Genomic DNA, 12,152 nt, shown 5'->3' on the forward strand with positions numbered 1-12,152 from the left:
AAAAAGAACCCAGAATGACTAAAGAGAACATTAATAGAAAAAGTTTGGTCTAGATAATTTAAATAAATCTTCACGCACTTGCTCCTCACTTCAGGCCCTAACAAAGTCTTTCTCCCTGATGGCTCCTCTGACAGGACAGGGCTGAGACCCAGGGCTTAGCTTGGCCTTTCCCATGTGACCAGCCTCTGTCAGTGGAAATGGCCAAATACAGCCAACTAGGCCAGCTCAGGCAATCGTTCGTTGTTTTATAATATTTTGACCATGGGGCCATGAGGAGCGTACATCTAGCTCTCATTAGTTCCATGGTCTATTTGGGGGCATTTTAGTGGCTTGTCCTCACGTTTAAAGGTTTTTTATTTTATTTTATTTCTAATATACTTACATTATAAAGACTTTAGTGCAGCACTTTTACTAACAACTGATTGATTAGTAAACTTAGCCTACTAATTACTTTTCTGTATTTGCCTTAGTAATAGTAGTTATCATTTACTGAAGGCTTATTTGTGCCAGGAGTTGTTCTAAGTTGAGTGTATTAGTTTGCTGCATTTAAATCACTGATTCCATGAGCCCGATGCTATTACTAATATCCATTTAACGAATGTGGAAATGCATATACAGTGGCATCTGAGTTAGGCTTTGAGCCATATGCTATGTTGCCTCACACTTTAGATTTTTAAACCTAACATTATTCTGTTAATAAAAAGGAAGGCCATATGTAATGATTTGGTTTAGCAATTGATTTTATTTTCAATAAAACTAAAAAAATAATTTTTTTTTATAACACTATCATGTGCCAAGCTGTTGTAAGCATACTACACAGGTATTAATTCGCTTAATCTTTGCTCTAGTGCTGTGAGGTAGGTACCATTATTATTCCCATTGTATGGGAAAGCAAATGAAGACATTGAGAGGTTGAGTAACTTGCTCATGGCCACCCAGCTAGTATGATAGAAAATTTTTTTTTGGTGGTGATGGTGGTGGTGGTGATGTTGCTGGGGTGGGGTGGGGTGGAGGGGTTATGTAACTGCCAAGTTGGAATTATTTTAAGATTATAGTCCTGCCATTGCCTTTTGCTTTTAAACAAATTACTCCATCTTTCTAATTTTTAGCCAACTCATTTACAAGTAATGGTTGGCAGTGGGAAGATTCTATGATCTCTAAAGTCCCTTCTGATATTTCCTCTTGATTTGGTACAACAAACCCTGCAAAGTCACATGAAAAAAAGTCGTTTATGTCAGTCTGAAGACTTACCCCAGCTTTTAGACTCACTGTACGTTCTAACACTTTCTGCATATCTTCAAGAATGGTTTCAGGAAAAGGATCTAGCAGTAAGCTAAGAATGTAGACAATATTTTGTTGACCTTCAGAAGTGCCAATTTCAGCTCTGCATCTGCCAATAGATCCAGATAATCCTCCACACTATAATTCCTGGCTCCACCACTCACCAGCTGTGTAACCTGGGCAAGTATTCCATTGTTCTGACCTGAGCATCTTTCTCTGCACAATGGGGATAATAATAATCCTACCCCAACAGAATCACTGTGAGAAGGAATCAAAATAATATGTGTAAAGAATGTGCAACAGAGGTTGGCCCATGGGATGTAGTGAGCAAAAATTTAGTATTATTATTGCAGAAGACCTGTTTTTCCTAAGAAGGGGACAGTTGTGAATTCCACCTATTGTCATAGTTGTAGAGGATCCTTCTGGGATCTGATGAAAGCCCAGACTTCAAGATTTGAAAAATTGGGCTCAACCTTTGTATCTTCAGGAGCAAAAAAAAAAAAATCCACTTAAATTGCTCAATGGTTAAGATAGATGTGACTTGACACTGAACTATTGTATATTAGTTTGGTGAAGTTAGTTAATTTCAGAGGGCCTGTGTATATAAGATCAATAAGAACTAGACGTTTTTATTTATCCTGATTAAATTAACTAGGCAATAAGTATCATTAAGTTTAGTCAGTTGGACTGGATTTTCTAAAGCTTGTAAAGAATGGATTTAATCTGTCTCCCCCTCTTTAGTTAAAGAGGTAGTGGTTTTATTATTTGCAAAATGTGTTACAGTATATTTTCTGAGGACTGAAGACTATATTTCACTATATTTTACTAGAATTTGTTTTTTTTCCTTTTAAACAACTCACCAATACAGTATATTAATTTACCCAGTATATTAATTTACTGTAATCACCAGTACAGTATATTAATTTAAACAACTCATCATATAATATATAAGTTACCCAGTATGCAAGGTAATAGAGAAGAAAGCCTAAGGAAATTTGAAATTTGTGTGTGTGTGTGTGTGTGTGTGTGTGAGAAAACATGTGAGACTTGAAATTTAACACTACCCGGAGGTCTGATTACCCTTGCTTGTCACTTTTACTAGCGGAAACTCACTTTTGCTATATAGAAGTGCCAAATAAATTCATCCACAGTTTTAATGCTAATAAGCTTAATACAGATTCAATCTGGGAATAAACTAGGTCCTTTAAAATTGATTACAGAATATTACAATAAATAATAGTTTATTAAGTATATTCACTGCAAAGTTGTGTGTACAAATATGATATGATTATATCCTGGACAAAACAAATACCCTGAATTTAGGTAAAGCTTTCAGAGCCGAAGGCTTTCATAGAGATTACATCATCCACCAGAGACCCAGAGGGGGTAAGAGATTTGGCTAAGGTTATGGAGAATAAGGGGATAGTCTAGATTTTAGCAGAGGCTTTCTTGAGCTCAACTTGAGGGATGTCCCACTCTTCGATTGCATGCGTTCAGACAACATATTATAATCGTAATAACAATAACCACCACTTATTAAGTACATACTCTGAGCCAAGTATTCTGCTCAGCTCTGTACTTACAACTCTTTGTCCCCCGCCTCATAGCTCTATGAGATATGTCCAGTTTCTTCCATTTTATGGATAAATGACTGAGACTCAGCACGGTGACTTTCAAAGCGACGCAGCTAGCCAATGACGAAAGCTGGGGGCCAGTCTCACACCCCTGGGGACCAACATGACCACATCTTTGACTGAATTTTCCTTTAAAATCAGTATTTTAATCTCTTGCAATGAGAGCTTTGGCTGTGTGCAACCGCAGAACTTGTATCCAGGGGCCGAAAAACAATGACACCATTCCTAATAATAGCTCATATTCTTAAAAATTAACTCACTGGCTTTTAATAAAATTAAGTGTAAAAAACCTACCACATTATTCAAACATTATCTTTTAGTCTATGTAGACCATGGGATTCAAGAATATGAACTTGGCCCTGGCTGGTGTACTCAATGGTTAGAGCATCAGATGGGTCTCAGGTTCAATTCCCAGTCAAAACATGCCTGGGTTTTGGTTGGATCCCTGCCTTGGTCAGGGAGTGTATGGGAGGCAATCAATTGATGTATCTCTCACATTGGTGTCTCTCTATCTCTCTCTCTCTCATTCTCTTTCCTCACCCCTTCCTTCCTTCCCTTCCATTCTCTCTAAAAATCAATGGAAAAATATCCTCAAGTGAGGATTAACAACAATGAGATTATGAACTTTTAGTCAACTCCAAGAGTATGAAACAGGATATTAAGCCTGGTACTTTGTAAATTAATACTTTGAGGTAAACTTGAAGCATTATTAATAATTACTTTGTATTTAACGCTTAATTCTATTTGAAAGAGAAACTCCTAAATGGTCAACACCATCTCTATGTAACTGGAAATTATTTGAGCGATGATGGCGCTGAGCACTTTGGGGACAATAACTACAATCATAGTAGCTGTATCTTAGCAAAATATTTTAGATTTATTAGTCAAACTGTTAAATGTTTGTGTTTGCATTAGTTCCAAGGCAAAATGAGGCGATATTGTATTTGTTTGTTTGGAAACTTTTTTTTTTTATTAAAAAAGATTTTTAATAGTAATGCTATTTTCAATACAGGTGTGATGGTACTCAATGAAGTATCGTGTACTATTTGATATAGTGAATTTCGGAATGTAACAGTCCAACTAGAAGCTGGCCCCCTCCCTCGCCATTAGCAACCCTGGTAGCAAAATGTAAATATCCTTTTAAAAAATAGAGAGGCCTTTGGGCAGTTGGGTGAGCAGAGTGGGGTGGGGGAAGGACAGTGCTCTTTCCTGACATACTCATGCTGTTGGCTTTGACTTCATCTAGTCATGTCCATTCTGAATCAGACCCTCCTCTATGATCCGCAAAAGCGCAGGAGAAAAAAAAGCTTGTCATTCACAAGCGGCTAAGGACAACACCAGCAGCAGAATACAGGGTGAGGGGAATCAGGGACTCAAAAAAGAAGTTAAAGTGCACAGTTACTGTAAAAAATATATTATTTTGACCCTAAGAAAATTAAGAGCATTTTATCTAGTGAACTAGATCGCTGACCTTTTAATACATTTGGTTTTCATGGAACATACAATCACCATCGGCCATAGGAGACTAGTTTGCTTTAAAAAAAAAAAATTGCTTGGAGTATCTAAGGAATCTGTGAACACCATTCCAGGATGACATTCTGCAGCTCTTTGGGAGATCTCCTCCGGTAGATCCACAAGGAAAGGCGGTGAGTCCATCTTCTCACTCCTTCCCCAGCTAATCGCCAGTGCTTTCCAGTTCTCTGACCTCTACCCCCGTGGCCTGAGACCCGGAAACCTTGCAAAGTTTCTCAGTAAACTGCTTTTGCCCTGCCAGCGGGGGCTGGTCTCTGGACGGCCCTGGGCTGGCGCCATCCCGGAGGGTCTCTGTTGGGCTCTGCTCCTCAGGGCCCGGGCTGGCGTTGGCCTCACAGTCTGGACTTTTCCTGGCTCCTGCGTCTACCACGGACTCCAAGGAGGTGCCGGCTTCGCGCAGGGGCGTGTAGCCCTGCTGGCTGCAGGATAGGTCCTCGGACTGGGAGCTGGGCGAGCCCAGCCCGGCAGGGGGCGAGCCCTCCAGGTCCAAAGGGGGCGAAGGGGCGGCATCCAGGTCCTCGCTGTGCGGTGCGGGCGGGGGCTCCGGGGACAGGGGTGCCCGGCGGTCGGGGAGCCCGCTGGTGCTGCGGCGCCGCGGGGCCACCTGCCTGCCGGTCCTGGGCAGCGGCCCGCCCTGCGCCCCGGGCTCCTGCAGCCGCCGCCTGGGCGCCCAGCGGGCACCCCCCGGGCCGCCGCGGAGGTCGTCGGTCAAGCTCAGGTCAAGTTCGCCCCGCGGGATCTCCCCGGAGCCGCGCTCCCCGGGAGCTCTGTGCCAGCTGCAGCTCGCGCCCTCGGGGTCCCCGTCCCCGTCGCGGTCCCCTTGCAAGGGCAGCAGCGCGAAGGCGCTCAGCGAGGAGTCCAGGAGGGAGCTGGCGGTGCTCTGGCGGCCCCAGCTCCCGCGGGGGCTGCAGGGGCCAGGGGTGCTGCAGCTGCTGCCGGCGGCCGCGGTGGCGGTGGCGGCGGCGGCCACGGCGGCGGTGGCGGCCCGGCGCCGGCCGCCCCCTCCGGAGCGCTCCCGGTAGATGCTGTACACCGCCTCCGCCAGGCTCGGGGGCTCCCGCGGGCAGCGGGGGGACGCGGGGTCCCCGGCCCGGCGGTCCGCGGGGTGCGGCCACGAGCCCCGGGCCAGCATCGCCGCCGCCCCGAAGGCGTCCCCGGCGCCCGCGATGCAGCTCCCGGGGTTCAGCTCCAAGCCCCGCGCCTGCACGCAGCCCAGGAAGCCATTGAGGGGGGCGGCCCCGGGGGGCGCCGCGGCGGCCAGGTCCTTGGCGCGCAGGCTGTGCACGTCGATGACCGTGGAGTAGAGGTCCCGCAGGTTGATGACTTTGGTCTTCTTGTCGCGGTTCTCGTGCAGCACGGCGTTGGCGCAGATGAAGAGGAAGATGCCGATGCCCATGATGAGGGGCCCCAGGACCTTGAGCTTGTCCGAGTTCAGGTAGCCGGAGAAGACGCGGAAGAAGAACCCCACCGACGTGGAGGAGGGCGGGGACGGGGCGGCGCCCGCGGAGGAACTGGCGTTGCGGCCCCTCCCCGGCCCCAGGGGGCCCTGGGCCCGGCTTTTGCCGCCGCTGCCGCGGCTGCTGTTATTGGCCGCGGTGGGGGCACCGCGGTGGCCGCTGCTGGCGGGGGGCAGCTGCCTGCCCCCCTCCCGACCGGCCCCGTTGGCCTTGGGCCAGTAACCCACCACGGCCATGGCGATGCCCACCAGCAGCACCAGGATCCCGCACAGGGCGATGAGCCCCGAGATGGAGCATAGCTTGAGCTTGCCCTTCACCACCACCACGTCGTTCTTGCGCCTCCTCTGGACTTTGCGCTTGCGCTTGGGCGCCTGGCCCGGAGGGCGCAGGGGGTCCTGCTTCCGGGCGGAGATCCTCAGCAGGCCGCCGGTGGCGATCATGGCGCGCGGGGAGCGTGCGGGGCTGGCCCGGGGGGCGGAGGCCGGTGCAGGGAGGGCGCCAGCTGCCCGCTAGCTGCTCCGCCACCTCCTCCTGCTGCAAAGCAGAGGACAACAGTCAGGTGATGGGGCTTGGCTGCAGCAACATGACCCGCGCTGCAACTGTCCCGCTCCCCCCAGCCCTCCACAGGTGTGCCTCCTCTTCCCCTACCCCCTACCCCTCCCCCACACACCAAGGGGAGTGCGGCCTGCGGCCTAGAGAGACCAGGGTGGGGTAGATGGACTAGGGCAGTGGTCAGCAATCTCATTAGTCAACAGAGCCAAATATCAACAGTACAACGATTGAAATTTCTTTTGAGAGCCAAATTTTTTATAGTTAAACTTCTTCTAAGGCCACTTCTTCAAGATAGACTATTCCAGGCCATGGTATTTTGTGGAAGAGCCAAAGAGCCGAATGTGGCTTGCGAGAGACCTTTCTCTGCCTAGGGAAAGGCAGAGTTGTTGCAAAAATTGATAGAAGGCGATCAAACAGTTTGAGAGAAGGCTTCTCTCCCCCTCCCCACTCCTCCATTCACATACACTCTATGGCTAACATCCCAGCTTCTTCATTTCAAACTCTCCTGGCTGGCAGCCCACAGAGCTCTGACCATTAGGAGACACCAAATGTGGGGACTCAAAGTAGCAGCTGAGGACTTTCCAGGCAAAAGCCATCCTATTGGAATCAGAAGATTCCCAAGGGATTTGCCACAGGAATTTAAACTCTCGACCTAAGCCAGTCATTCCTCAAGGTGCAGTCAACAGTCGCTAAAACAGTCCCCCAAGTAACTATGGCATACAAAGGGAACTCATTTCGCTGGGTGAAGGTTAAAGGTCATACATATGCTGGCAGCTTGTTCACCTCAGGGAATGAACAGAGAGCCCATTGCTGGCAGAACACCCGAGAGAGGGCCCAACGCTCTGACAAATATCTGCACAAAGACGTCTTCCCCCTAAGACTGTTCCCACAGCTACAGGCGAGCAGATCCCTTTCGGAGCCTTTTCATCATCTCTTTCCTGCAACATCTGGACAGCTTCTTGGAGGGGAATACTCAGTTTTAGGTAACCGGTTATGTAACGCGGCTCTTCCTCCGGCCTTCCTCTCCTCCCTCCGAGGAGCTCCCAGACAGGTACCATAGGCTAGATGGCTTCAGGAGATCTGAGAGGTCCCCAGACCCTCCAAGAGAAAGGTCTCTTTTTCCTGTGGGAAAATTACCACCTTAAAAAAAAAAAGTCTGCCTTAACCCGCTTTCTGACCCCTTATTAATGTGTCAACACTTCTCAGAATCCCAAAATTCAAATGAGTAGGCAATTAACTGGGCACAGTGTAATAATGATGATTTGTAAAATGACATCTCCCCAACTGAGAACACATTCTCTTCATCTTTTTTTCTCATGAGGTCATTTTTTTTTTTTTTTTTTTTTTTTTAAAGAAGGAGGGCGACAGCCATCAGAGAGTGAAGTATCCTCCAGGACGTTTAGTTGTTGATAATAGAGCTGAGGTTCTGTAAATGCAGACGTGCCTTTGTGGCTATCTGTTAGTTTCCAAAAATGAAAGGCTTAGGTATCACCCACACGCCTTTTGGCATTTTATCCTTTATAAAATAATTCATGTGTCAGAATAAATTACCCTTTGAAAATGTGGGCTGGCTTAGGTAGGATTTCGCTTTTAATTGGTGCCTGGGTGAAGAGCTTTGGCCCTCAATTCCCTCCATCATATCAATCTAGGCAGGATCTTTTCTCCACCAGAGGGAAAGCAAATGGTAATCAGCTCTTTGCAATGTTTGCAAGTCCACATCTCCTTAGAATTTAGTTGGTTTTCAGGAAGGAGAAAGACTAGGTAGGTTAGAGAGGGGTAAGTAGAGAGAATACATCTATTATAATTTTTGTTTTAAGAAACTGCACAAGCACAGACTGTTACTTACACACACACACACACACACACACACACACACACACAACCCAGGGTAGCTTATTGTCCATCTAACCCCCCCCCCCCCCCCCCCCCCAATAAGCACGTTGTGACACAGAGACTGCTGTTTTAAGTGACCCTAGATCTAGCATCGTATCTGGAGATCTGTGCTTATTTTAAGGATTTAGGAGCCAGACATTTTAGAAACAAAACCGGACTGGGCCGGCAGGTGACTCTCCCAGATGAGAGAAGGGCTAGCATCTTGTTGGGCACAGATAAGACGCACCAGGCTGCTGCGTGCCCTGGGGAGGGAAGCCCCCGCAATGAATTTCTCCTCGTGGCTCTGGGTAGAATGTAAGGAAGACTGGAATTGGTCTCAGTCATCCTTCACAGAAGACCTTTCAGATTAGTTTAATAACTAGCTACGAACTCCCTGGTTTATTTTTCCTCCGCTCTGTTGAAAGCTGAGCGTCTTTCTAATGTATCACCACTAAGCATAGTGGTCAGATGGGAGGGAAGATCACCTCTGAGGCTCTTCCTCCCCCACCCCCCACCCCCCGCCCCAGCCCCACTTCCTTCCCCAAAACAGAAAGAGGGAAAACTAACTTAACAATCTAGGTTGGCTACCCTCGAAATTTCCTGCCCGGTGCTGGTCTTTCTATGGTTAAGGAATGGATGATGGAAGGATGGGGTGGGGGGGGAGTCTAAAAATACAACTGCTTCCAGGAGACACATTCAAGTTCTGGGCTCATGATGGATTGCGCCCCACTCTTCGGGAGAGGCTCAGAGCCCACAGGCGGGGAGCGCCCTGCCCCGGCCCGGACTCAGCCCAGGTCCCGGACCCCCGCGCCCTCCCTGGCAGGACCCGCAGAGAGCCCCTCGCCCCGCTCCCCGTCTGCCTGTGTGTGTTGGAGTCACAGGAGAGCAGCTGGGAGTCCGCCTCCGGCAGGAGGGCCGGCGGGAGCGGGGAGAGGGCGATCTGCACGGGCTTTTGTGGGCAGCGCATCCCGCACGGCCCGCCCGGGAGGACAGGACGGCGGGCTCTCCCGTCCGGGGACCCGGTGGGAAGGGGCAGCTTGCGGGGGGCAGGGGGCAGATAGAATTGCTCAAAATGGCAGCACCAGAAGCCAACAATATCGCTCACTACTTACCCAGGGAGCCCGGGGCAGCTCAGGGCCGGCGATGGAGCGCTCGGGCGACACAAAGGCAGCATGGAGAAACTTTTTCCGCCCGAGCCGGCCGCGGGGCGCGGGGATGGCGGCGCCGCGGGCCCGGCCTCCGAGCGCGCGCGGCTCAGCAGCCCCGCGGGGGCCGGCGCCCGCCCCAGGCGCGCAGCCCGCTTGGGCGCCCCGGCGGGAGCCATTTCCAAGAGTTTCCAAGAAGTGTCAGGTCCTCCTGCCGCCGCATGCCGCCGGCGAGCCGCCTTCCCCGCCGCCGCCCCGCCGCCCCGCCGCCGGCGCCTCTTTGTGTGGCCGCGGCGGGCGCGCCGGGCTCCGCCGGGTGGAGTGGAGCCCGGGGCGGGCGGCGCGCGGCTCGGGGCGGCCGGACCGGTGGCTGTTGCTAAGAGACCGGAGCCATGACACAGGGAAATCGCTGCAGGATGGCAGTCGGTAGCTGCCCGATTCCGCACGCCGGGGGCGCCCCCGCCCCCGCCCCGCCCTTCGCCTCCTCCTGGGCGCCCCCCTCCGCACCCCCCCACTTCCCCGTCCTCCCTCCCTTCGCACCCGTGCGCACCCGCTTCCTCTCCGGCCGCCGCGCGTCCCCTCGGAGAACCGCTTCCCCGAGGACTGGGAGGCGCGAGGGCTCCCAGAGGAGGGGTCCCCGGGGGTCGGAGGATGCGTGTCCGGAGGGAGGATCAGGCGCCTGGGGAGCCTTGGCCTCGGCCTTCCCCGCCCCCGGGCGCCAGGGGACCCGCCTCCTGTCTCCGCTGGGAGCTTTGTTCCTTTTCTCCCAACTACCTGTCTGAGCAGCGGGCCGGGAGGGCCCAGAGGAAGGGCCGCCGGGGCCGCCGCTCCGCTCCGGAGGGTCCTCCCATCAGCATCCGAGGGAGGGATGCTCTAGGTGACAGAGGGGGTGGCTCCCCGTCTCCTCCCCCCTTCTTCTCCCTTCTGTGGCGTCTACTCTAGGAGGCGGACGAACCCATGGGGGAGTTTGCGGTGTGGACACTCAACGACCACAGTAAGTTGTCCCCCAGCAAAAACTCGGGGCCGGAGTGGAGTGGCGCCGGTCCAGCTGATCGGGGTGCACGCAGCCCGGGACTGCGCCTCTCGGTCCTTGCGCTTCAGGGAAGCCAAGGCTTTGTGACCGCCCTCCCCCCTGGACCTCAGCTTCTCCCGGGTAGCCTGCAGCTGGGGCACCTCGGAGATTAGAATCTGTTCCGGGCTCTTCCTGGGGCGGCCCCTCCTGCTCCTGTCAGCAAGCATGAAAAGGAAAACCTTAATTCTGCAAGGATCAGGGTGAGCATCAAAGAGGGGGTGTGGGGGTGGGGAGGGTATCCACACTCCCTATGTCATTTGGAGAGAGGAAGAGAGAGGTGCTTTCCCGGGCTCCTCCCTGGCCTCTCAACTGTAAAGTAAAAAATGATGGAAAAGAGAATTTCAAAGTGGAATTTCCCCATGTAGCTATTGAGAAAGTAAGAAAGCTTTCAATCAGCTACTGAAACGAGGCAGCCAGGATTCAGGAAGAAAGCGACCGAAGGGCAGATGAGACAAGTGCCGCCTGAACTTGGGGTTCCAGACATAAATATTTCGGTGTATGTGTGCGTGGGGCTGTCTGGTGTATGTTCTGAGTTTCGCTGTTTAAGGGGCCACAGGACCCCCGCAGAAGGAGGGCTTTATGCCCACAGTTCCAGTTACAAGGTACATCCTCCAAGTACACAGAATTCACCCGTGTGTAAGGCTAAAGCGTACACTTTTCAAAACGAGCAGCAAAAGCACAAACATTTACAGGTTGAAACAGATAAAAGCCGACAATGATATAGGAGGTGGTGCTAGAAGGATTGGGGAGACAAGAGGGATGGAGGATAAAAATTTCCCCAAAGGAACCCCTGTACCTGCCTGTTTGGAAGTGATCTCTGTCACCTTTCCCAAGCCAGTCATGAATCAGGATGAGGATCACGGAGTTCTGGACCCACCTCCGTCCTGTCTATCCCTACTCGCGTGCAGAAGGCCAGAAAGCAAGCTGCAAGGAAGGGAGTTTTAAATCCCACGTTGGACTGCTTCCTTTTAGGAAAATCACTGCAAAGGAGAAACAACTGGGTCTAATTTTCATTTTTAAAGTTGTTTTTTTATTTGTTTGTGTTGTGTGGTTTTTGTTTGTTTGTTGTTTTTTGCTCAGAGCTGCTTCCGGATTTCTTGAATCCAAATAATAGTCTGGTGTTTTGTACAAAGATGGGATGTGAGAGCTCATCTCATCACACAGCTGCCTGTCAGGGGCTTTGGGTGGCAACTTCTGTCCTTTGTGGGCCTCTGTCTGCCGAGCTGTATACACTGGAATAATACTGCAGAACTTCATTAGGATTTTAGGTAGGTTAAGCCACTGATGGTTTAACATTTCTGCATAAATTATAACCATTATTTGCACATCTGAAACTCATTGGAGGGATTTGGAGAAGAGAAGAATTCTTTTCTAGACAAACAAGCTTTGGGACAGAGCTATTTTTTCTCCTATGTTGATGACTACAATAAGATTTATGCTTTATTAATCAAAGGCTTCCTTTCAAACTGAGCTCTTTGGAACTTCGAACGGCTCTATTTAACCCAAGTGTTAGCGCCTTCGGTAATTTTCTTTGTCTTCAGCTCAGGGTATCAGAGAAAAATCAGATGGATCACGTGTGTTTCCAGTGGAGTCCTTGATGCCCTCT

General features: G+C 50.7%; 2 protein-coding genes across 4 annotated transcripts in view; one reads left to right on the forward strand and one right to left on the reverse strand.

Annotated features, from left to right (window-relative positions):
- Positions 1 to 914: 914 nt before the first annotated feature.
- TMEM200C (transmembrane protein 200C) lies at positions 915 to 10,334 on the reverse strand. The gene is made up of 3 exons (XM_084888116.1): positions 10,249 to 10,334; positions 9,442 to 9,480; positions 915 to 6,439 (listed from the first exon to the last, which is right to left on the reverse strand). Exon 3 carries the CDS (start codon positions 6,343 to 6,345, stop codon positions 4,591 to 4,593), a length of 1,755 nt encoding a protein of 584 aa, XP_084744242.1. The 5' UTR covers positions 6,346 to 6,439; positions 9,442 to 9,480; positions 10,249 to 10,334; the 3' UTR covers positions 915 to 4,590.
- A 12-nt stretch (positions 10,335 to 10,346) lies between these two features.
- LOC311624636 (uncharacterized protein) overlaps positions 10,347 to 12,152 on the forward strand; it is a 36,312-nt gene continuing 34,506 nt past the window's right edge. For 2 of the 3 annotated variants that reach the window (XM_084888147.1, XM_084888146.1), the window contains exon 1: positions 10,347 to 10,468. In XM_084888147.1, coding sequence (XP_084744273.1) covers positions 10,432 to 10,468 — 37 coding nt within the window. In that variant the 5' untranslated portion in view covers positions 10,347 to 10,431. The remainder of the gene's footprint in view (positions 10,469 to 12,152) is intronic. The other variant, XR_014795360.1, reaches the window with a different exon arrangement.

This window comes from Pipistrellus hanaki (assembly GCF_964339955.1).
Source record: "Pipistrellus hanaki genome assembly, chromosome: 6".
NCBI lineage: Eukaryota > Metazoa > Chordata > Mammalia > Chiroptera > Vespertilionidae > Pipistrellus > Pipistrellus hanaki.

Bases quoted from the DNA above. Each gene is read 5' to 3' on its own strand.
- TMEM200C (XM_084888116.1), bottom strand. From the start codon at position 6,345: ATGATCGCCACCGGCGGCCTGCTGAGGATCTCCGCCCGGAAGCAGGAC.